Genomic DNA, 26,904 nt, shown 5'->3' with positions numbered 1-26,904 from the left:
TTTTAAAAATGAATCCCAAATTTATTTATTTACCAAACTGTACAATTTTTTCAACATTTGTTATTCAGCCTATTTCCTAACTCTTCCTCAGTCTGAAATGTAAGATCGAGAATTTCAAGTATTTTATTTTTAAGCTATAAAAAAAGTGAACCCCCTTTTTTATAAATATGTAAAAAAAAAAAAAAAAAAAAAATACAAGAAAATAAACTATAAAAATACAATTTTGTTCCTAGCATATTATTTGAAATATGTTTAATTTTAAAGTTAAGTGGAACTGCCTGTTGTTCCATACTGCGAAGTAGATAGCTTATACGTTATAATGTGGTTCAAAGGGGTGAGACTCTAAAATGAGGATGAAGATGATACTGAGCAGGAGTTTAGGAAGAAGAGAAGGACGACAACATGTAATATCAGGATATCCACACTGAAAGAAATAGGAAGTTTAACTTGTTATTATAGTACACTTGAGCTACTTACGAACCTGCAGGTGTGCAGCAGTGCACGTTTGATGTGGTCTTCGGTGAGGGGCACAGCGGAGCGTAACGTTAACCCATACACAGTTACGAAATAGCCTTTTTTGTTGGCAGAGTTCTGAACAGCCTCAAAATCCGTGGCCGGCCGAAGCCAGATGAATGACGAATCCTCAGCCATTTCTGAAAGGATAAAGACTGTCACTTAGGAGCCAAGTTAGAGTCTATTTGTATAAATTTACTACCTACATGTGCTCAGTAATCCCATGATGTTGTCACACATTGGTTATTATATAATCTATAAATGAACAGATTAGTGTCAAATAATCTCATTTTATCAATTCCCATCCTCTTGCTAACCATTCCCCACCATTAAAGTTGCCTGAAATGTAGTTTTCCTTGATATCTGATATCAATATAATTATGGTAGCTACACTATTGAGCCTGCTAGCACATAAATCTATCCCTTCTACAACCTTGCTTTATATAACACTCTTTATATGCTCATAATTTTCTCAGCCAATCAATAGGGGCATTTTTCGGGGGCATGTCGCCTCATCCACCTGACGAAGGCAGTCCCCACTGGCAAGTCTTCATACCCCCCCCCCACCCACCCACCCATCCTCAGGGCATGACGACGGGATATCGACTTCCTCGAGTCACGAACAACGTGGGTATCCTCTTGACCTCCTCTATTCGAGGTTGTCTCTTTGGGGGAGGCGGTAGCTGAGTCGGCAGAGTGACGGCGCCCGCGTTCAGGAGGACGCGATTCAACCGTCCGGCAATTACCACAAGCTGATTTTTCAGCCGCCGCCGAATGGCTTTTAACTACCCACATGCTGTCCAGAAGACCACCTAACAACCCGGACTCTAGATTCTAGGATTAAAGATGAGCTCCGGGAGGGCAGCATGAACCAATGCAAGATGGCCCCACTATAAACACTGCCAGAACGGGCTGGGCTGACCATCAGGCCCCACTGGGAGATGTGCCTGGGGCCGGACCATCAGGCCCCACCTGGAAGAAGCCACCGGCGCAATAGGCCGCGCAGACGTAAAAAAAAAATAAATAAATAAACAACTGGGTGAACAACAAGGCTGGCTTTTTAGGTCGCGTGTCACATATCCGGTTGCCTGGCGGTGAGATGAAGGATCCTGCAGGTCCAATTCGCTGAGAGTGATACAAAGTTATTCCAGCGATATTCCACAATTATGAGTAAGCACTTCTTACCAAGGGTATCAGCCTCCTCAAGTCGCTTTTCAGTGTCCATGTCGCATAGCCACAGCATTATATTAGGGAGGCGGTGGCTGAGTCGACAGAGTGACGGCACCGCGTTCAGAGGAAGCGAGTTCAATCTCCGTCCGGTGCCACCAAGCTGGGATTTTTCAGCCGCCGCCGAGTGGCTTAAACTACCCACATGCTGTCCAGAAGACCACCCTATCAACCGGACTCTAAATTCTAGGATTAAAGATGAGCCCGGAGGGCAGCATGAGCCAATGCAGAGCGGCGCCACTACAAAACACTCGCCTGCGCCAGAACGAGTTGGGGCCATGACCATCAGGCCCCACCGGAAGAAGCTCAGCGGCGCAATAGGCCGCGACGTTAAAAAAAAAGACAAAGGACAATAAGTGAACTGAAGACCTGAATCTTTTCCTTCAGCCCAGGTATCGAAAAATGATATTTACTCGTGGATGAGCGAGTCCTTAACACTGTAGGCTGAGAGCAATCCGGTGTAAAACTTCGTAAGGAGACTCACTGTTTTGGTACTATGCTACCAAAAATATGTACAATTTTCCAAATGTCAATGTCACACGCGTGAACAGATTATACTGAACTATTTCATCTAATAAACCTTGAAATACCTGCACCTTGTTCTTGGCCAGGGGAAGCCTGGAGTATCAAGGATCTGACTCCTCGTGCAGTGCCTCAAGAGCCATCACCAAAATTTCCAACAACTCCGCAAGAATTACTTCATCGTCGGCAAACAAAGGTAAGTGATCTTGGACTGCCAATATATGCTCCCCATCAACTCTGATCCACAACTGCTGGCAAGTACCCAGCCCATACAAGTGTATAAAAGTGCTGGGACAAGGATAAGGCCCTGGCTCACTTTCGCTTTGCTGCAGTAAAGTGGTGCAGCAGCTGGACACGCGTCCCTTACATTTCAGAGCACTCTCATCATCAGTACAGACTAGTCGGTAGACCAACAATCCTTAAGATTCTCGTATCGCAGGTGATCCTAGGAGTGCCTCGCAAAGGCACTGAATTAAACGACTTTAAAGATTTATATATGCTGCGGCATCCCAAGTTAAAACTCACGTCGGTGCACCACCAATAGAGGGTATAATAAGATACGATCAGTTGTCGACTTACCAGGCGTAAACCAGGGCTGTTCAGGTCTCTCCAGCTGCGAATTCGCATGGGCACAGATGGGCAAGTACCTTTTGCCTGGCACGCCGAGCAGCGTAAAACCGGTAGTTGCTGCAGTCTTGTCGGTCCCCTTTCTGCTCCCCTGATAGGGATGACCAGCCCTTCTTCGAGTCAGGAGAAATGGTATCAGATTCCATACTGCGCAGTCTAGACCGCATACAAGCTGCCTTGTATTCAGCCTTTAAAAAGTTTCGCATTTATGGTACAGACACCAGGTGCCTCTTCACATCTACACCTGGCCTCAGTCTCTCTGACGTCATCAAGATGATGTGCTTGCTTCGATGGGTAGATCAGCATCAACCATCAGCACCCCAGCAGCTGAAAGCGGCTCGCGAATCATCCGCTATGTACAAATCAGTCCATAGATCTCTATGCCCATCCATGTTCGGGCACGAGGCAACCGTCTACTGATCGGATGACTGAAAGGGAGGCTTATAGCGGAGCTACTACAGGGCTCGGTAGAAGCATGTCGGAGGGCATTTCCATTTAAATAGCCCTCGGCATCCTGAGCGAGACTCTTTGACATATATCTGCCTCTCCTCAGGAGAGGTCTAGTCCCACGTGACAGAGCTTTATATTTTTTGACCTCCTCTATTCGAGGTTGTCTCTTTGGGGGAGGCGGTAGCTGAGTCGGCAGAGTGACGGCGCCGCGTTCAGGAGGACGCGAGCTCAATCCCCGTCCGGTACCACCAAGCTGGGATTTTTCAGCCGCCGCCGAATGGCTTAAAACTACCCACATGCTGTCCAGAAGACCACCTATCAACCCGGACTCTAGATTCTAGGATTAAAGATGAGCTCCGGGAGGGCAGCATGAACCAATGCAAGATGGCCCCACTATAAACACTCGCCTGCGCCAGAACGGGCTGGGCCGACCATCAGGCCCCACCGGGGAGATGCCTTGGGCCGACCATCAGGCCCCACCTGGAAGAAGCCTACCGGCGCAATAGGCCGCGACGTAAAAAAAAAAAAATAAATAAATAAACAACCGGGTGAACAAGGTTGGCTTTTAGGTCGCGTGTCACATATCCGGTTGCCCGGCGGTGAGATGAAGGATCCTGCAGGTCCAATTCGCTGAGAGTGATACAAAGTTATTCCAGCGATATTCCACAATTATGAGTAAGCACTTCTTACCAAGGGTATCAGCCTCCTCAAGTCGCTTTTCAGTGTCCATGTCGCATAGCCATGTTAATTATATTAGGGGAGGCGGTGGCTGAGTCGACAGAGTGACGGCACCGCGTTCAGGAGGAAGCGAGTTCAATCTCCGTCCGGTGCCACCAAGCTGGGATTTTTCAGCCGCCGCCGAGTGGCTTAAAACTACCCACATGCTGTCCAGAAGACCACCTATCAACCCGGACTCTAAATTCTAGGATTAAAGATGAGCTCCGGGAGGGCAGCATGAGCCAATGCAAGATGGCGCCACTACAAAACACTCGCCTGCGCCAGAACGAGCTGGGCCGACCATCAGGCCCCACCGGGAAGAAGCCTAGCGGCGCAATAGGCCGCGACGTTAAAAAAAAAAAGACAAAGGACACAAGTGAACTGAAGACCTGAATCTTTTTCCTTCAGCTCAGGTATCGAAAATGATATTTACTCGTGATGAGCGAGTCCTTAACACTGTAGGCCAGAGCAATCCGGTGTAAAACTTCGTAAGGAGACTCACCACTGTTTTGCACTATGCTACCAAAATATGTACAATTTTCCCAAATGTCAATGTGCCACACGCGTGAACAGATTATACTGAACTATTTCATCTAATAAACCTTGAAATACCTGCACCTTGTTCTTGGCCAGGGAAGCCTGGAGTATCAAGGGATTCGACTCCTCGTGCAGTGCCTCAAGAGCCATCACCAAAATTTCCAACAACTCCGCAAGAATTACTTCATCGTCGGCAAACAAAGGTAAGTGATTCTTGGACTGCCAATATATGCTCCCCAATAACTCTGATCCACAACTCTGCCAAGTACCCAGCCCATACAAGTGTATAAAAGTGCTGGGACAAGGATAAGGCCCTGGCTCACTTTCGCTTTCGCAGTAAAGTAGCTGGACACGCGTCCCTTACATTTCAGAGCACTCTCATCATCAGTACAGACTAGTCGGTAGACCAACAATCCCTGTAAGATTCTCGCGGTATCGCAGGTGATCCTAGAGTGCCTCGCAAGGCACTGAATTAAACGACTTTTAAAGATTTATATATGCTGCAAGCATCCCAAGTTAAAACTCACGTCGGTGCACCACCAATAGAGGGTATAATAAGATACGATCAGTTGTCGACTTACCAGGCGTAAACCAGGGCTGTTCAGGTCTCTCCAGCTGCGAATTCGCATGGGCAATAGATGGGCAAGTACCTTGCCTGGCACGCCGAGCAGCGTAAAACCACAGTAGTTGCTGCAGTCTTGTCGGTCCCCTTTCCTGTTCCCGATAGGGATGACCAGCCCCTTCTTCGAGTCAGGAGAAATGGTATCAGATTCCCATACCGCAGTCTAGACCGCATACAAGCTGCCTTGTATTCAGCCTTTAAAAGTTTCGCATTTATGGTACAGACACCAGGTGCCTCTTCACATCTACACCTGGCCTCAGTCTCTCTGACGTCATCAAGAGATGATGTGCTTGCTTCGATGGGTAGATCAGCATCAACCATCAGCACCCCAGCAGCTGAAAGCGGCTCTCGCGAATCATCCGCTATGTACAAATCAGTCCATAGATCTCTATGCCCATCCATGTCTGGCACGAGGCAACCGTCTACTGATCGGATGACTGAAAGGGAGGCTTATAGCGGAGCTACTACAGGGCTCGGTAAGCATGTCGGAGGGCATTTCCATTTAAATAGCCCTCGGCATCCTGAGCGAGACTCTTGACATATATATCCTTGCCTCTCCTCAGGAGAGGTCTAGTCCTACGTGACAGAGCTTTATATTTTTATCGACTCTTAGCAAGCTTAGCAGCGTGACTCTTCTCGATATCTTCCATCGTCTCCCAGAGGTAAGCCCACTCGTAGTTCTCGAGCCCTCTCCAATGCACTCCTACGTTTGAAAGTACCCTACAGTTCTAAAGGGTCTTCAAGGAAGCTGAACACATTTAACCGATTTGAGGCTGATACAGCATACCCCTGATCTCATGGCAGATATTTCAGTCTCTCCAGAAATATTACAATATTGTTTAAGCTCTAGATTCCTCATGACCTGACATAGCTTGGGCTTGAGTGTTGCAACAACAAACCTATTATCAGTTGCAAAAAACTCATCGATCATCGCTATGCAATAATTTAGTAATATATTCATCCTTTTCTTCTCTTACTGGCAAAGTCTATAACATCCATCCTTTTTCTGTATGTAATGTATCATATCCCAGACTTTTTCAAGAGAAGAGTATTAAGCTACTACAATACATATAAGAAACTTAGTCATGTTCGATCATATTTGTTTGAAGCTGAGTCAATCTCGTCATAAAAGCAATTAAAAAAGAGCTACCGAAAGAAAAATCAATTATGTAGGAGAGGTGTCTTGAGAATCCCCTTTCGAAAACGTTCAAGTTGTGGGCAGGAGGAAATACAAGGAAAGAAGACTGTTCCAGAGATTACCAGCGTGAGAGCTGTAAAAATGAAGATGGTGTTTAACTCTTTCATAAGGGATTCGGATAGCATAGAAGTGAGCTAGAGTTGAAAATCGTGTATACAGCGGGGCAGCAAGAGGGTGGAGGCATACAATTACCAAGTTCAGAACAGCAGTCTGCATGAAAACAACGATGGAATATTATTATAACGAAATTCAACGCTGCGAAATTTGAGAAGTAGAAAACCTTAGAAAGAGTCGGAGAAGTGATCAGACAAAGAGCTTTTGACTACTCTGCAATAGGGCTATGTGAATGACCCCCCACCCCTCACACGGGATGCATAATCCATACGAGAAAAATATATTGTCATTGTCAAAATAATCTTCTAGGAAAAAACTACATTCATGAATTCTTTTAGGAAAATATAAATCATAAGTTAACAAAAGTACTTGGCGGAAGGATAAGATGTATTTTGGGCTTCTATGAATTTAGAAAAAGCGTCAAACAGAACTGAAAGAAATGGACTGTAAGAGGTTTAACAATTGTGTTAGCTTTGGGGAAGATTGCTAGAAGGGTTAAACAGTTTATATGAAAACAGCAGAGCTTGGGTTAGAGTGGGGAATAGTGTGAGTGAGTGGTTTCCTTTTAGAGTGAGGCTGAGTCAGGGTAGTGCCCACTCTGGTTGCATAATCTACTTGACTCACTCGGTGACTCCAGAGCAGTTCAAAACACCTCGGTAGGTACACCCAGTTCACTCCTGTTGTAGGGAACTAACGGTCTATGCAATTGTAAAAGGAGTTTATTGTTTCCCCATTTACTACTTCTACAGGGAGGTTTGGTTTGTAGTTAAAAAAAGAAGTGGTCGACGTTACTGAACATATTCAGGTACTTGAAGGCCTGAATCATATCTCCTCGTAAGTGTCTCTTCTCAAGCGTAAAGAGGCTGAGTCGCCTCAGTCGTTCTTCATACGGCTGAGCCCTCTATGATGCTGTACAATTATTTTCGGTACACTTCGAGAAGGAGGAGGGGAACGAAGAGAAGTAGAAACATGGAAACATGGAAACATGGAAACGCAGGCAACAGAAAGCCTATTGGCTCATTACGAGGTTGCCCGCTTTGGTGATTTAATCTGCTCGACAGCCTGGGGCCTGGGGAGCAGATGAAAGCACCTCGACATTGAGGAGCAGATGAAAGCACCTCGATATTGAGGAGCAGATGAAAGCAACTCAATATTCAGTTTACTCCCGACGCAGCGAAGTGACGGTCGATTCTATATTTGAAGGAGTTGATAGTATTCGCATTTACTACTTCTGAAGGAAGATTGTTCCAGTGACGGATGACTCGGTTTGAAAAGAAACTCCTTCCGATGTCTGTGTTACATCAACTAGACTGAATGGGTAAACCGTTATTTCTAGTTCTTAGGTTGGTTTGCAATTCAAAGAAATGGGAGTAATCGACGTTACTGAATTTTTTCAGATACTTGAAGACTTGAATCATATCTCCTCGTAGGCGTCTTTTCTCTAATGTAAAGAGATTGAGTCGCTTGAGTCGTTCCTCGTACGGTTGAGCCCTTAAGGTTGGTATCATTTTCGTGGCGCGTCGTTGAATCCTTTCCAGTAAATCAATGTCCTTTCTGTAATTAGGAGACCAGAACTGTACTGCATACTCGAGGTGCGGTCTTACCATGGAATTATACAAGGATAGCATCACGTCTGGCGTTTTACACTCGAAGTTCCTCGCTATGAACCCGAGCATAGTGTTGGCTTTGTTGTATGCTTTTTTACAGTGATTCGCGTGTTTCAGGTCACTGCTGATAGTGACTCCAAGATCCTTTTCCTCCTGCATCGCTTGCAGAGGTCTCCCATTCATGATGTATGTTTGGTTACTATTTCTGGACCCAATGTGCATGACTGCATTTGTCAACATTAAAGGACATTTGCCATTTTTCCGACCATTCGATAATGTGATTGAGGTCTTTCTGAATGATTTCGCAGTCGGTCTTTGTGAGGACCTTTCCCCCCACCTTAGTGTCATCAGCAAATTTCGATATTGTGGATTTCAGTCCTGATTCGAGGTCGTTGATATATATGATGAAGAGAATGGGTCCCAGCACTGACCCTTGAGGCACTCCACTAGTGACTGGAAGCCAATCTCTTATCCACGCGATCAGATTGGCTCCAATGCCCGCCGAGTGCAGTTTCTTAAGGAGTCGCTCGTGCGGTACTTTGTCGAAGGCTTTCTGAAAGTCCAGGTATATAACATCACTGGGGATGTGGGCATCCCAGTTCTTATATATACCTTGGAAGAAGTCTAATAAATTCGTTAGGCAGGAGCGCTTGTTTCTGAAGCCATGCTGGGTGTCGGAGATTACATTATTGTCTTCTAGAAACTTAACAAGTTTGTCTCTAATAATCTTTTCGAGTATTTTTCCTGCCACTGATGTCAAACTTATGGGCCTGTAGTTTAATGCAACGCTTTTGTCTCCTTTTTTGAAAATTGGTGTTACGTTCGCCATCTTCCATTCTTCCGGGACCTTTTTCAATTGAACAGACTGGTTGAATATGTTAGTGAGTGGCTGAAGTATTTGTTGTTTAAGCTCTTTTAATAACCGCGGGGACAAACCGTCAGGTCCTGTTGACTTGTTCGTGTCGAGTTTATCCAAATACTCTTTCACTTCTTGGTCGCATATTGAGTCAATTTTCAGGGGCGTGATTCCCCTCGGCGGGTCAGGGTTCTCGGGCATGGTTTCGATGTTCTCGACTGTGAATACGGATGCGAAGTTACTGTTGAGGATTCTGGCCATCTGTTTACTGTCTTGAGTTGCAGCTCCAGTCTCGTCTGTCAGGGGACCAATATTGGATTTTACTTTCTTTTTCGATCTGATGTATGTGAAGAATTTTTTTGAGTTTGTCTTGATGTCACGCGCTATTTGTTTTTCGTAGTTGCGTTTACAACTCCGAATAAGGGTGCGACAAGCTCTGAGGCTGTTGTAGTACTGAGTACGGGCTTCGGCCGTGTCATTCTCTTTCATTAGGTTATAATTCCTTTTTTTTTTAAGTTTACCGCCCTTTTTATTTCTCTGGTCATCCACGGTGGATCTACGGCACCATTTACTCGCCTGGGTTTCGTCGGCACTGTAGCCTTTTCTACTCCCAAAAGCTTATCTTTGAAGTTGTTCCACACGTTGTCGATTGTATTGTCGGTTAGGTGAAGTTGGTCCCAGGTCGCAGAGGGAAGCAGCTCACGGGCTAGGTTGAAATTTGCTTTTTTGTAGTCTGGTATCACTGACGGATTGTCTACGAGTTTGTGACTTATGTTGACATTGAAACGGATTAAGTGGTGATCGCAACCGTTAATTTTTTCACCAACTTCACAGTCGCGAATGAGTACTAATACCAGATCCAGCAGATTGTTTTCTCTTGTTGGTTGAGTTACAACTTGAGTGAGGAACGAATCCTCCACCATTTCTATAAGCCTGTTACCCTCTTGATCTCCAGTCAAATGTCCCCAGTCAATGTTAGGGCAATTAAAGTCCCCAATTATTATTGCTTCTTTACTTTGTGTTAAAGAGTGAAGCTCTTCGTACAGGGCAGTGTCATCGGCTGCCTGTTGTTTTGGAGGCCTGTATACGGTCGCAAGTGTTAGTTTCTTATTATTCGCAGTTATTTCCACATAGACGGAGTCGTAATTCTCTGCGTCCTGTTTGCCTATTTTTATGGCAGGGAGCGTACTTTTTACGTAGCAAATTACTCCTCCTCCTTTCTTGTGCATTCGATTTTTTTGGAAGCTTTCGTACCCGGGAAATGACAGTTCAGATACTAGATGTGCAGAGTTGGCCAAGTCTCTGTGATGGCTACCACATCTGGTTTCTCAGTTGCAATATACGCCCTAATTTCTTCTTTTTTGGGTAATAGACTGCGTGCATTTGTGTACAAAATGGAAATGTGACTACTGGTTTGGCCGCGTCGTGTTGAATGAGTTCGCTTGTCGGAGGCGTCGTTGGTTACACAGTTTCTTGCAAGCCGCATCGACGCTACGGTTTGGTTGATCAAGTGTTGCCTTAACCCCGCCCTCGCCTCCAGTTTTTGAATAGCTTTTCGAGAAGCTTTCAACTGCATCGTTCAGGAGCCTTCCTAGCCGCGCCGAACCAACCTCGTTCAAGTGGAGTCCGTCCTCCCAAAACAAATCTGGGCGCTGGTTGAAGTGATGCCATGCGTTCGTGAACCCTACGCCTTCATCGTTACATAACTGCTTTAGACTAGTGTTGACGCCGTACGCTTTACTGTTGTTGTATCCGGCGAACGTATTGACTCTCGGTAGAATTCCTGAGACGATGATGTGAGGGGACTTGGTCTTGTATTTCCGAATGACTTGACGGTATTTTGCTAACGGGTCCTGAATTTGAGTTGACTGAAGGTCGTTGGTTCCCGCATGGATCAGATACACTGTGTCGTCCTTCGCATTTACTGAAACTGCATCGATAGCTGATTCAATATCGTCCAGTTTGGCTCCGGGGATACAGAAACGCTGCCGTGTCAACGTATTCCGACCGCAAAACTCCGTAAGTTGGCCTCTCACCAAACTGTCTCCAACTAAATTGACTCTAGTAGTTAGTTTGCCCATACCAGGAAACAGCGTCTGGTTCGTACAAGTGACAGCTGGTAGAATGGTCTTGTGATTTCTTCTGGAAGGGCGCGAGGTACAGGAGGGAGCGCGGGCTAAGGTGGGTTTGGAAGTGGTGGTGGTGATAGTAGTGGGTGGTTGGGGAAGGGTGGAGGGTGAGGTGTGGATGGAGGGAGATGTGGTATCAGAAGTGGAGGAGGATGAGGATAGGGGAGGAGTCAAGGGTGTTGGAGGGAGAGGAAGGGAGAGCGGGAGAAAGGGGAGTGGTACTGTGGATGGAGGTGGATGGGGTAGGAAGGGAGGTGGATGGAGTAGAAGGAATGGTAAGGGTGGCGGCGGGTTCAGGCGTGGCTGAGGTTATCGTGTTGAAGGTGGAAGGGGATGATGGAGTGGTGAGGAGGATAGGGGAGGAGTCAAGGGTGTTGGAGGGAGAAGAGGGAGTGGGAGTGGATGAGGTAGCAAGGGAGGTGGATGAGATAGAAGGAATGGTAGGGGTGGCGGCGGGTTCAGGCGTTGCAGAGGAGTGGGGTGGTTGAGGCGAGGCAGAGGAGATCGTGTTGGAGGTGGAAGGGGAAGATGGAGTGGTGATGAGGATAGGGGAGGAGTCAAGGGTGTTGGAGGGAGAAGAGGGAGTGGGAGTGGATGAGGTAGCAAGGGAGGTGGATGGGTGAGAAGGAATGGTAAGGGTGGCGGCGGGTTCAGGCGAGGCAGAGGAGGAGGAGGTATGTAATTGGGTCAGAACGTCAGAATATGAGTTTGAGGAGGAGGAAGCTGGAGTAGGAAGGGCGGGGAAAGAAGTCACAACTTCCCATATCAGTACGTTTGAGCGTTTCAGCTCATCGTTAATCGAGCTAAGTGCTTGGATACGCGAGTCCAAGACACAATATTTACATTTAGACTCGCTGAGTTGAAAGTGGATCGTGGCAAATTTCTGCGAACAATTACCGCAAGTGAAATATTTGGGCATGGTTACAATTCCTTTTTTCTTTTCTTTTTTCTGTAGCAAGAAACTTTAGTTATGATATATTTAGAAACCGCGTGGGTGGCTTGCTGAATACCAGGAAGGAGCTCAACTGAACACCTGGAAGGAGTTAGGTAGGGGTCGGGTCGAGTCCCGCGGGGGTAATTAGTTGGACGGTAGAGAGGCTTGTTTAGTTAAAGGAACACAAAGGAACACAAAGGAGGAGGAGGAGGAGGAGGAAATAGTTAGAGGAGGAGGAAATGGTTAAAGGAGGAGGCGGAGGAGGAAATATGGGTTTGGGCGGAGAAGGAGGAGTAGGGAAGGTGATTAAAATAGAAATAGAAATACCTGTGTTGATTAGGATTATTTAAGGAGTGCCGGGTGGTTTCCTTCGTTAAGCCCTCGGTGGCTGTGGGATATGGGCGGGTGTGTGAACACCTGGGTCTTGGTGTGTGAACACCTGACTGTCTTGGTGAGGGAGTGCCGGTGAGAAGATTAGCCGACCTTACTAATCCCGGAAAATTTCAGACTTAACGGGCGTTACCGGAAGTAATTATACCCCTGGGAATAAATAGGGCGGGGTTCAGGAACGATTGGTAATGAACAAGAAAATACAGTGAGTTGTGATCTGACCGTTTACTATAGTAATAAAATAAATAAAATACTCGCTATAATAAGTGTGTAAATGTATCACTCGGGTTTATGTTTAAACAATGTGTGTGCTGTTGTTGAAATACTTTACTTTGTTACCCTGTGACAGGTACGGGAAGCAGTAGAATTATGACACTTAGCGTTCCACAGCGGCGGTGATGTCTGCTAGGCAGTGAAGCGACGATGAAGTTACCGATGAGCGATGTCCAACCTCTTCAAGTAATATCAACTACAATTAAAGTCCTCGATGGCGTATAAAGATTGCACAACACACTTGGTGAACACTAATTCACGGAATCACGGTTAACAGTAAATTGAGGAATCACGGTGAGCACTGAATTACGGAATCACGGTTAACACTGAATCACGGTATCGCGGTTAACACCGAATCACAGAGTCGCGGTTAACACTGAATCACGGAATCACGGTTAACACTAAATCAAGGAATCACGGTTAATACTGAATCACGAATCACGGTTAACACTGAATCACGAAGCGCGGTTAACACTGAATCACGGAATAGCGGTTAACACCGAAACACGGAATCACGGTTCTCACTGAATCAAGGAATCACGGTTAACACTGAATCACGGAATAGCGGTTAACACCGAATTACGGAATCACGGTTAACACTAAATCAAGGAATCACGGTTAACACTGAATCACGAATCACGGTTAACACTGAATCATGAATCACGGTTAACACTGAATCACGAATCACGGTTAACACTGAATCACGGATTAGCGGTTAACACTGAATCACGGAATCACGGTTAACATTAAATCAAGGAATCACGGTCAACACTGAATCACTGGATCACGGTGAACACTCTAGCCGGAGCGAGCGGGGGTCGTGACCTTAGCCTAGGAGGGTCAGGAAACGAGTGAGGAGGGTCAGGAAACGAGTGAGGAGGGTCAGAAAACGAGTGAGGAGGGTCAGGAAACGAGTGAGGAGGGTCAGGAAACGAAAGAGAAGGAAGAGGAAAAAGAGGAGGAAGAGAAGGAGGAGGTAGTGGACGAGGAGGAAAATAAGGAAACATGGAAACATGGAAATGCAGGCGACAGAAACCCTATTGGCTCATTACGAAGTCGCCCGCTTTGGTGATTTAATCTGTTCAACAGCCACTTGGGGCTTAATGAGCAGATGAAAGCACCTCCATATTCAGTTTACTCTCGACGCTCCCGACGGTCTATTCTATATATGAAGGAGTTGATGGTATTCGCATTAACTACTTCTGACGGATGACTAAATTTAAAAGAAACTCCTTCCAATGTCTGTGTTACATCGACTCGACTGAATGGGTAAACCGTTATTTCTAGTTCTTGAGTTGGTTTGCAGTTCAAAGAATTTGGAGTAATCGACGTTATTGAGCTTTTTCAGGTACTTGAAGACTTGAATCATATCCCCTCGTAGGCGTCTTTTCTCCAGTGTAAAGAGATTGAGTCGCTTGAGTCGTTCCTCGTACGGTTGTGCCCTTAAGATTGGAATCATTTTCGTGGCGCGTCGTTGAATCCTTTCCAGTAAATCAATGTCCTTTCTGTAATTAGGAGACCAGAAATGTACTGCATACTCGAGATGCGGTCTTACCATGGAATTATACAAGGATAGCATCACGTCCTGCGTTTTACACCCGAAGTTCCTTGCTATGAACCCGAGCACAGTGTGGGCTTTGTTATATGCTTTTTTACAGTGATTCGCGTGTTTCAGGTCACTGCTGATAGTGACTCCAAGATCCTTTTCCTCCTGCATTGCCTGCAGAGGTTTCCCATTCATGATGTATGTGTGGTTATTATTTCTGGACCTAATGCGCATGACTTTGCATTTGTGAACATTAAAGGACATTTGCCATTTTTCCGACCATTCGATAATGTGATTGAGGTCTTTCTGAATGATTTCGCAGTCGGTCTTTGTAAGGGCCTTTCCACCCACCTTGGTGTCATCAGCAGATTTCGATATTGTGGATTTCAGTCCTGATTCGAGGTCATTGATATATATGATAAAGAGAATGAGTCCCAGCACTGACTTTTGAGGCACGCCACTAGTGACTGGAATCCAATCGGAAGGCTGTCCGTTGAGTAGTACTCGTTGTTTTTTGACGGTGAGCCAATCTCTTATCCACGCGATCAGATTGGCTCCAATGCCCGCCGAGTGCAGTTTCTTAACGAGTCGCTCGTGCGGTACCCTGTTCAAGGCTTTCTGAAAGTCCAGGTACATAACATCATTGGGGATGTGGGCATCCCAGTTCTTATATATACCTTGGAAGAAGTCTAATAAATTCGTTAGGCAGGAGCACTTGTTTCTGAAGCCATGCTGGGTGTCGGAGATTACATTATTGTCTTCTAGAAACTTAACAAGTTTGCCTCTAATAATCTTTTCGAGTATTTTTTCTGCCACTGATGTCAAACCTATGGGCCTGTAGTTTAATGCAACGCTTTTGTCTCCTTTTTTGAAAATCGGTGATACGTTCGCCATCTCCCAGTCTTCCGGGACCTTGTTCAATTGAACAGACTGGTTGAATATATTAGTGAGTGGCTGAATAATTTGTTGTTTAAGCTCTTTTAATAACCGCGGGGACAAACTGTCAAATCCCGTTGACTTCTTCGTGCTGAGTTTGTCCAAATACTCTTTCACTTTTTGGTCGCATATTGAGTCAATTTCTAGGGGCGTGATCGGCAGGTCAGGGCCCTCAGGAATGGTTTCGATGTCCTCGACTGTGAGTACGGATGCGAAGTTACTGTTGAGGATTCTGGCCATCTGTTTACTGCCCGAGTTACAGATCCAGTCTCGTCTGTCAGGGGACCAATATTGGATTTTACTTTCTTTTTCGATCTGATGTATATGAATAATTTTTTTGGAGTTGGTCTTGATGTCGCGCGCTATTTGTTTATCATAGTTGCGTTTACTACTCCGAATAAGGGTGCGAGAAGTTTTGAGGCTGGTGTGGTACTGTGTATGGGCTTCGGCCGTGTCATTCTCTTTCATTAGATTATAATTCCTTTTTTATAAGTTTATTCGCCTGGGTTTCGTAGGCACTGTAGCCTTCTCTACTCCCAAAAGCTTATCTTTGAAGTCGTTCCACACGTTGTCGATTGTATTGTCGGTGAGGTTAAGTTGGTCCTAGGTCGCAGGGGAAGCAGCTAACGGGCTAGGTTGAAATTTGCTTTTTTATAGTTCTGTATCACTGACAGATTGTCTACGAGTTTATGACTTATGTTGACATTAAAACGGATTAAGTGGTGACCGCAACCATTAGTTTTTTTCACCAACTTCACAGTCGCGAATGAGGTCGGGGTCACTTACTAGTACCAGATCCAGCAGATAGTTTTCTCTTGTCGGTTGAGTTACAACTCGAATAAGGAGCAGATCCTCCACCATTTCTATAGCCCTGTCACCCTCTTGATCTCCAGTCAATTGTCCCCAGTCAATGTTCGGGCAATTAAAGTCCCCAATTATTATTGTTTCCTTGCTTTGTGTTAGAGAGTGAAGCTCTTCGTACAGGGCAATGTCGTCAGCAGCCTGTAGTTTTGGGGGTCTGTAGAAGGTCACAAGTATTAGTTTCTTATTATTCGCGGTTATTTCCATATAGACGGAATTGTAATTCTCTGCGTCCTGTTTGTTTGTTTTTATGGCAGGGAGCGTAGTTTTTTACGTAGCAAATCAATCCTCCTCCTTTCTTGTGCTTTCGATTTTTGTGGAAGCTTTCGTACCCGGGGAATGACAGTTCAGATACTAGATGTGCAGAGTTGGCCCAAGTCTCTGTGATGGCTACCACGTCTGGTTTCTCTGTTGCAATATACGCCCTAATTTCGTCCTTTTGGGGTAACAGACTACGTGCGTTTGTGTACAAAATGGAAATGTGACTCCTAGTTTGGCCGCGCCGTGTTGTATAAGTTTGCTTATCGGAGGCATCGTTGGTTACACAGTTTCTTGGAAGCCGCACCGACGCTACGGTTTGGTTGATCAAGTGTTGCCTTAACCCCGCCCTCGCCTGCAGTTTTTTTTAATAGCTTTTCGAAAAGCTTTCAACTGCCTCGTTCAAGAGCCTTCCAAGCCGCGCCGAGCCAACCTCGTTCAGGTGGAGTCCGTCATCCCAAAACAAGTCTGGGCGCTCATTGAAGTGATGCCAGGCGTTTGTGAACGCTACGCCTTCATCGTAACATAAATGCTTTAGACTAGTGTTTACGCCGTACGCTTTTTTTTTTTTTTTTTTTTTTTTTTTTTTACGTCTTGGCCTATTGCGCCGGTAGGCTACTTCCCGGTGGATCCTGAGTTCCTGATGGTCGGCCCAAGGCTTCTTCCCGGTGGGGCCTGATTGTCGGCCCAGCCCGTTCTGACGCAGGCAAGTGTTTATAGTGGCGCCATCTTGCATTGCCTCATGCTGCCCTCCCGGAGCTCATCTTTAATCCTAGAATCTAGAGTCCGGGTTGATAGGTGGTCTTCTGGACAGCATGTTGGTAGTTTTAAGCCACTCGGCTTTACTGTTAAATCCGGCGAACGTGTTGACTCTCGGTAGAGTCCCAGAGACGATGATGTGAGGGGACTTGGTGTTGTATTTCCGAATGACTTGACGGTATTTTGATAACAGGTCCTGAGATTGAGTTGACTGAACGTCGTTAGTTCCCGCATGGATAAGATACACTGTGTCTTCCTTCGCATTTACTGAAAATGCATCGACAGCTGATTCACTATTGTCCATTTTGGCTCCGGGGATACAGAAACGTTGCCGGGTCAATGTATTACGAGCGCAAAATTCCGTAAGTTGGCCTCTCACCCGACTATCGCCAACTAAGTTGACTCTAGTAGTCAGTTTGTCCATGCAAGGAAATAGCGTCTGGTTCGTACAAGTGTCAGCTGTGAGAATGGTTTTGTGAGTTATTTTGGAAGGGCATGAGGTACAAGAGGAAGTGTGGGCGAATGTGGGTTTGGAAGTGGTAGCAGTGACAGTAGTGTGTCGTTATGGAAGGGTGGATGATGAGGTGTGGAGGGAGGCGTTCGATGTGGTATCAGAAGCGGAGGAGGAGATGGAGGTCGTGTTGGAGGTGGAAGGGGAAGATGGAGTGGTGATGAGGAAAGGAGAGGAGTCTAGGGTGCTGGTGGTGATGGAGGAAGAGGAAGAGGGAGTGTTGGAATTCGAGAACTCGCTGAATCACTGCCTCTTTGACCAGATACATAACTGACCAAAAGGAAAAGGGAGAAAACAACCCTTTGGTAATTAGGTCAATTAGGAATAAAATCTCAAAAAATCGAGAGGCCGAACAGAGAAACACTCTGCGTGACCTAATGAGAGAACTCCCGGGAGACACAAGGAAAATAATTCGATAAAAATGCAGCAAAGGTAGGCGTATTACTTTCAAGACACAGATAATGTTTTTATAGGCAAAATATGACTACTTTTATCGTGGAGATGTTTGTTTTTCTCCGCAAACCGGTAATAAAGCTAGTTTTGGGGGGTAATTTTATCAGGAATACTCACCACGACGCTACCCACTCCGCCCAGCCATGCACAGCCTTATGCTGGGATCACACATCAGCGATTTCGCTCTGCGACGGTTGGCGATTTTGAAAAATTCCGAAATCGGCATATACGCTCGACATCGTAGCAACGTCCCTGCGATTAGTCGCAATAGTCGCGCGATAAAGTTCGCGCGACTTGTGGGTGCCGGCCCGTCGCGCGAACATTCTGAAATGTTCAAAAAGTTCGCAGAAAGTCTGCGATATTAGCCAAATCGCACGATTATGTGCGCGGTCAAGCGAGAGACCTTCGCAGTATGCGCTCTCATACCCTCTTCAAACACAAGGGGTCGCGATGCATACGCGCGTACATGCAAGCGACTTTGTACACCGTGCGTATGGCAGCGACGCTGCTTCGGAAAGGAAGATGGCAGCGAGCGAGCCGGAGGGTGTGAAAAACCGTTGGCGAGCGACCACTCGCTCGCACTCACACTGTCCTGCCCGCCTGCAAAATAATGGCCTAATATTCATGAATTTATAATAACAACATATTATTCCTAGCTGCTAAATAATAGCTTAGTGTTCATGAATGGAAAATAATAGAATAGTATTGATAAATGCAAAATAATACCCTAGTGTTCATAAATGCAAAATAATAGAATAGTATTCATAACTGCTAAATAACAGCTTAGTGTTCATGAATACAAAATAATAGAATAGTATTCCTAAATGCAAAATAATAGCCTGGTTTAACAAAATGCAAAATTATAAGCTAGTGTACACAGTAAAATTATTAGCTAGAGTACACAGAAAATTATAATGTATTTCTCTTGACTACTTCCTTAGCTTATTGAGAAGTTATTACAGATTGTAAAACTCTTACCACTTACAATTTATAACAGAAGTTGTAGATACACTATAACATGCAGAAAACCTTACACCATACGAATAAAATCCAATATTCCTCAAAACAACTAACTTCGTTCCCTGGAGATCACAACCCCCGGATTAAGAACTGCTGAATTAGAAGCAAGAAACAATAAAGCAATATCAGCGACAGCAAGGGAGGGTAGCACAGGCTACTACTTACTTGAAGCACTGGGTGTTCGTTACTAACCGACCATCAAATTTGAGTCGACACAAGCAGATGGCGTTGCCAGATGGGGATTATTTTACCATATTGAAAACCTATAAGGTTGATCAGCCGAAGTAATAATTTTAGCGTTAGAGCGTCGGGATATGCAGAGTGTCAAGATTAATTTATGGTTATGCTGGGATCACACATCCGCGATTACGCTCTGCGACGGTTGGCGATTTTGAAAATTTCCGAAACGGCATATACGCTCGACATCGTAGCGACGTCCCTGCGATTAGTTGCAATAGTAGCGCGGTAAAGTTCGCACGACTTGCGGGTGCCGGGCCGGCGCGAACATTCTCACGATTATTCTCACGATTATTCTCACGGTTAAGCGAGAGACAATCGCAGTATGCGCTCGCATACCCTCGTCAAACGCAAGGGGTCGCAGTGTTTGCGAGCGTATATGCGAGCGACTTTGTACATCGTGCGTATGGCAGTGACGCTGCTTCGGAGAGCGAAATGGCAGCGAGCGAGCGAGCAAGGGTGTGAAAAACCATTGGCGACCGACCACTCGCTCGCACTCACACTGTCTTGCCACACGCCGCTACCCTGCCTGCCTGCAAAATAATAGCCTAATATTCATGAATTTATAATAACAACATATTATTCCTAATTGCTAAATAAAAATATAATAGCTTAGTGTCCATGAATGGAAATAATAGAATAGTATTGATAAATGCAAAATAGTATCCTAGTGTTCATAAATGCAAAATAATAGAATAGTATTCCAAACTGCTAAATAACAGCTTAGTGTTCATGAATACTTAATAATAGAAAAGTATTCCTAAATGCAAAATAATAGCCTGGTTTAACAAAATGCAAAATTATAAGCTAGTGTACACAGTCAAATTATAATGTATTTATCTTGACTACTTCATTAGCTTGTTAGCAAGTTATTACAGATTGTAAAACTCTTTCCAATTAAAATTTATTACAGAAGTTGTAGATACACTATAACATGCAGAAAACCTTACACCATACGAATAAAACCCAATATTCCTCAAAACAACTTACTTTGTTCCCAGGAGATCACGACCCCCAGGTTAAGAACTGCTAAATTAGAAGCAAGAAACAATAAAGCAATATCAGCGAAAGCAAGGGAGGGTAGCACAGGCTACTACTTACTTGAAGCACTGGGTGTTCGACCATCAAATTTGAGTCGACACGAGCAACTGGCGTTGCCAGATGGGGATTATTTTACCATATTGAAAACCTATAAGGTGGATCAGCAGAAATAATAACCATAGCGTTAGAGCGTCGGGATGTATAGGGTGCGAAGATTAATTTGTGGTTAGTGTGTGTGTGTGTGTGTGTGTGTGTGCGTGTGTGTGTGTATATATATATATATATATATACACACATGAATATATATCTATATATATATATATATATATATATATATATATATATATATATATATATATATATATATATATATATATATATATATATATATATATATATATATATATATATATATATTATTATAGAGACCTGACCCTCGATGCAGCCCACAGAAGGAATGAACAGGAGAAAAAAAAACAGTATACGAGGAAAGAATACAGATGTGAACCAGGGCTCCTTCACTCCTCTAGTCTTCACGACGTTGGGACGGATGGGACCAAGGGAGCAGGGTTTCTACACAACACTCGTCGAAACACCGGCGAATAAGAAACAGCAGCCGATAAGCAGTGTGGTCGCCTGGATGATAAACGGGCTCTCCTTCTCCTTCTTGATGTCAGCCTTGGTCTTCCTAAAAGGAACCAGGCCATCTGTACTCAAAATCACCCACATTGCCGGCCTGGACTTTGAGGCAACGATGTTTGATAGCCATATCACCCACAGACTCTGTTAGCTTAAGAACAATATGTATAATGATGTTTATAATGATAACTTAATAAAACTGGTTGTCGGACACAGTCTGTGGCGAGGCTGGGGCCAATGCATTGTTCTGTGAAAGAGTATGAGAAAACATACCTCCCAACGGGACTCTAACGGATGGAGGCCGTATTAATATTAGTAGAAGTAAAAATATATATATATATATATATATATATATATATATATATATATATATATATATATATATATATATATATATATATATATATATATATATATATATATATATATATATATATATATATATATATATATATATATATATATATATATATATATATATATATATATATATATATATATATATATATATATATATATATATATTATTATTATTATTAACCGTAGTAGTGTATCACCAGACGAGGTTTCAGACAACACTTGAAGTAACTCCTTTAGTGTAGGGTACAACCTAAAACGTTGTACGTGTGAGAAAACATAACAAACTAGACGCATAGCACTCGGAGAGTGCACACCTCCGCCAAAGATAGTCCTGAAAATTGGTATGGGCATCAACTGTGATCCTATGCATCTTATGGAAGCATTTGTTTCGGAATTTGATAAAATTCAATTTATTGGGGAAACTTTGACCTTGGGCGAACTTTTCGAGGTCAAGGTCAAAGGTAAAGGTCAAGGCCATGCAAGGCGCATCATATGGAATCATTTGTTTCGAAATTTGATGAAATTCTATTCTTTTTTTAATTTGACCTTGGGCGAGCTTTTTGAGGTCAAGGTCAAAGGTCAAAGTCAAGGCCATGCAAGGTGCGTCTTTCCATGAGCTAAAATATGAACCAAGTCTGAAGTCTCTACGATGAAGAGACCCGAAGTTATGGCCAAAAATATGTGAATCTGACGTTTTTTGCGACCTTGACCTTTGACCTTTGACATCAAATATTTAATGGGTTCTATTATGGATGAACACGAAGCTTCCCTGAAAATTTGGTTGAGATATCCGCAAAATTGTGCACAGCAGACTGTTAACGAACAAACAAACAAATACATATACTGACCGGACCGAAAATATAACCTCCTCCAACTTCGTTGGCGGAAGTATTAAATAAAAATGGGGATATTAAAGCAAATAATGCTTGCAGTTATGGCATCAACAGTAACAATATACAAAACACAATGTCAATAACAGATCACATAAATGTGCGGACTCTGTATACCACATCTCCGGGACTGGTCCACATTCATCCGATCCAAAGTCACAGAAGCACTAGCCTACGTTAACAGAAAGGTAGGCTACATTCATAGCTGGGCGTTATCGCGATAAGTTATCGTGATACTTTATCGCTGATAACAAAATCGGGTTATCGGCCATCCGCTACTTATTTAAATATATATCGGTATCTTCGTTACTTTTGTAACCAAACTAGCGATACTCGCTACTTTTTTTCCGCCTCTCAAAAAAAAACGTTGTCTCCCTATCGCGCATGCGTGGCCCGGTGTTGTATGAAAAAACTTCGGGGTACGAACTATCTTCGGTGAAGAGATTTCATACTTAGATCATCAAAATTAAAACACTAGGTTATTTTTTATGTTACTCAAATATCAAAATATCAAAGAAAAAAATCAATTAACTTTGCCCCCAAAATGATTATTCATTGCCTCAAATTTGATATTCCGCATTCGTTTGTGAGCATGCCATGGTATTGAAGGCACCCGGTGTTGTGTTATTTGGTGTCCCATCGTCAAAAGCTGGCGCTTTTGCTTACAAACGCTGGTCTCTCGTGAACTGCGCATGCTCAGACAAGTAAGTGTAGATCTGTTCAGTCTCACAAAGCTTTTTAACACATTAAGAGTTGCTGGGAAGCTGAATACAGTACCACCATTCTCGCTGTTTCTAGAATGACACTCTGTACATATAAATACAACTCGTACAGAGTGTTGTTCTAGAAACAGCGAGGATGGTGGTCGTGGTACTATATGTCTGATTCAGCCTTCCAGCAACTCTTAATTACGGTTTAAAAGCTTTGTGAGACTGTACAGGTCTACGCTTGCTGGTCTTAGCATGCGCAGTTCACGAGAGACCAGTGTTTGTAAGCAAAAGCGCCAGCTTTTGACGGTGGGGACGCCAAATAACATAACACCGGTTCAAGCGCTTCTAGTATTATCGTCCATATGTACGTGTCAACGTGTGGTTTTAAGGTTTTGTAAGTTTTCTAAAATACAGATAATGAAAATTTGAATTCATCAATGCTTTTCTATCTGAAATATCAATATAGTATCGTTTTCGCCTATCGGACTTATCGCCAGCTAGTATCGAGATTGTGGATATATATCGGGTATCGGTTATTGGTTATCGCCTATATTTGTGTCTCCAGTTAACGAATATCGGTTATCACCGTTAAGGTTTTTCATTATCAGTTATCGGTTATCGGGAATAAGGTTTTCTGTTATCGTGCCCAGCTATGGCTACACTGAACATAACCACATTTCCCAGGAGCAACACTACACCGCTCTCCAATGCCCACAACTGAAGTAATGTTTAAACACAACACGACCAAAAGTATACAACTCCCCCGAACTCCCTCAACACAACTCCTGCAGAACCCGTAGCACATCCCTCAGGCCGAACTCCTTCCCTGCTTTAACACTCCTGGGCGCTATAACAATCCAGCCCACCCCTGTAACTCCGATGCAACATCTCAGCCATTAAAGTGTACCCAGTCTTCCAAGGAACTGAAGACGGCCGAGACGAGGAGTCGCCACGTAGGGCTCCCAAGCTGCCACGTAGCAATCCTCTCACCCTCTCACGAGAACAACTCAATGCGCAATCGACCCTACAAATAACTACGCGTACCCGCCTATCAAAGATCATTCCTGTATAATATAATATAAAAAAAACACACAATTATGAAGCTTCACCTTAATATTAACACCACAAAACACCACAGAAATACAAAAATTCACGTTAAACCTTAATACTTACGACTGACAATAACTGAGCATGGAATAAAAGGGCATACTGAGATGTTCTCAATGCAAGTAGTAGTAGTCGTAATAGATGTTGCTGTTGCAGCTGTAAATGTTCTTATTGTTGTAGTAATAATAAGTCTCGTATTATTATTATTATAAGTAGTAATTGTAGTAGTAGCAACAAAATAGTAGTATAGCAGTAATATTAGTAGCAGCATTAATCGTAATAGTAGTAGAGGTAGTAATGGTAGGAGTAGCGGTGGTAGTAGTTGTAGTAGCAGTAGCAGTAGTTGTAGTAGAAATACTGCAAAGGTGGAGCTGGGAGCATACGCACAAGCTGCTCGTGGTGGCGGTGCTCCGTCCACTTGTCCCCGTGAGCCTGTGGTAGGAGAGAAACCTTAACCCGATACAGGACGCATATTCGCCAAGTCTGGAACACCTCCTCTCCACGGGAAATTAGGACCAATCACAGCGCGCGCTCAGCCAGGCCACGTATTGTCAGCTCGTGACGTCATTGCTTACCCTTTATTTACACAATTTTATCAAATATATCTTAATTATTTCGTGAGAACACACATATTTTCAACAGTTGAGATGTTTATACTGATGTTACTGATGTCTGACACATTATAACACAGAGCTGGAACACATAACTGATAACTGTGACGAGCTAGGCTATCTGGGAACATTAACGGAACATCATCCCTTGCTCCTCGGGCTGTTACTTTATTTTCAACAGCTGAGATGTTTCTACTGATGTTATTGATGTCTGACATGCTATAACACAGAGCTGGAACACATAACTGATAACTGTGACGAGCTAGGCTATCTGGGAACATTAACGGAGCATCATCCCTTGCTCCTCGGGCTGTTGCTTTATTTTCAACAGTTGAGATGTTTATACTGATGTTATTGATGTCTGACACATTATAACACAGAGCTGGAACACATAACTGATAAATGTGACGAGCTAAGTTGTCTGTGAGGGCATGAGCTGGATACATGGGGAGCGTGATTCCGTCTGCCAAAAAATGCATTTTTGCACGAAAGACACCCACCCACCCACATTGCAAGAAAAAAAAAAAAAAATATATATATATATATATATATATATATATATATATATATATATATATATATATATATATATATATATATATATATAACATGGAGAAGTCCCTAACCTATCCAAATGTAACAAGCAGTGATACATTACTGACCAAAATTTTGTATCTTTACCTAAAATAATTTTAGACCAATATCCCATCATTCTGCTCTTTATATGTATGTCAAGTGGAAATACTTTCAGTTCACCATATACCATGTCATTGCTAGTATTCTTATGAACTCCCAATAGCTGTTTTAAAAATTTCATATGCAAAGACTCTAACTCTCTAACTCTGTAAAATCCCCAAATCTCTGGAGCATAGGTCAGTACGGGCAGTACCATTGTACTAAATAGTTCAGTTTGCATGTCGGCTGGCAAGTCAAATTTCCTACACTTTCCTATCAGTGAATACATTGCCTGTGTTGCCTGTTCTTTAAGCTCCAGCTCGCCTTTACGTTGGCTCTTCCCCTACGAAACATGACTATTTTTGTTTTGTTGCAGTTAAGTTGTAGTTTCCATTGATTACAGTACAAATTCAAAGCAGTCAAGGCTTGTTGCAATCCCTCCTCACTATCACACACAATAATTGTATTATCTGCATACATTAATACCAGGAGTTTTAGGTATGAATTTAAGAAATTATCACCAAAATCTACATTATTACAATTAATTTCAAGCAATTTACTTTCAGTATCATTAATATAAAAATCAAACAGCAATGGCAACAAATTTTCTCCCTGCCTTACCCCTACATTACATACAAAGGTATCTGATGTCTGTTGGTTCAGCATGACACAAGACCTGATGTTGTCATACATATTTCTGATTGCATTAAATACTTTCCCATTCACCTTTTCCTTCACCAACTTGTACCACAAACCTTCACGCCACACCATATCAAAATACTCTCATGTAGTCCACAAACAAACAAAAAAGCTTCCTTTTCCTTCAGTTGAAGAAATCAATTGTACATTTAAGCAAAAATATATGATCCAGTGTAGAGTACTCATGCCTAAAACCTGCTTGTGTTTCATTAATAATAAACTTAGTATTTGAGTATTCATTGAGTCTCTCGTTAAGTATTGAGGTAAGCAGTTTCCCCATACAACTAAGCAAAGTGATCCCCCGGTAGTTGTTAACATCCTGAGTGTCACCCTTATTCTTATAAAGTGGCACTATTGTCCCAACCAGCCACTCAGATGGCATGATGCCAGTATCAAGTATCTTATTAAACAGCTTAACATATAGAGGGGACAAAATATGCTGAGTACTTTTAGTTTAATGTATTCATTTAATAAATATCATGTCAGATGTTGGGGATTTACTGTTTTTTTTTTTTTTTTAATATTTCTATCAACCTCTTCGTTGGTTATACGGTTATTAGTAATGGTGAGAGTTCATTATCCATATTATCATGATCATTTAGAATATTTACTTCATTATTATCAATGTTGTCATCACTCGCTAACTGTCTGAAATGTTCGTAAATTCATTTAATGTAATGGGGATCTGATGGCTCTTTTTCTGACCATTAAGGATTTTCCAGTATTCTTTAGGGTCATCACTTTTGCATTTCCCAAGTTCTTTAATTATGTTTATATTCTTGTTTTTTTTTATTCTTTTAAGATTTGTTTTGTATTTTCTACTCTCCTCAATCATGCTGTTAAAGTTTACACTATTCCTGTGCAAATGATATCTA

The 26,904-nt window shown here is 43.3% G+C and overlaps 1 protein-coding gene across 1 annotated transcript in view; it reads right to left on the bottom strand.

The window, feature by feature from the left end:
* LOC126982052 (uncharacterized) overlaps nucleotides 1–26,904 on the bottom strand; it is a 71,254-nt gene that overhangs the window by 22,150 nt on the left and 22,200 nt on the right. Inside the window, exon 2 of the mRNA XM_050833767.1 lies at nucleotides 482–653. Within this exon, the coding sequence (XP_050689724.1) occupies nucleotides 482–651 (170 nt within the window). The 5' untranslated portion in view covers nucleotides 652–653. The remainder of the gene's footprint in view (nucleotides 1–481; nucleotides 654–26,904) is intronic.

The sequence above is a fragment of the Eriocheir sinensis genome, chromosome 50 (genome assembly GCF_024679095.1).
Source record: "Eriocheir sinensis breed Jianghai 21 chromosome 50, ASM2467909v1, whole genome shotgun sequence".
In the NCBI taxonomy this organism is placed as follows: Eukaryota; Metazoa; Arthropoda; class Malacostraca; order Decapoda; family Varunidae; genus Eriocheir; species Eriocheir sinensis.
Note: the sequence above shows the minus strand (reverse complement) of the source record. Positions and strands in the feature narration are given on the sequence as shown.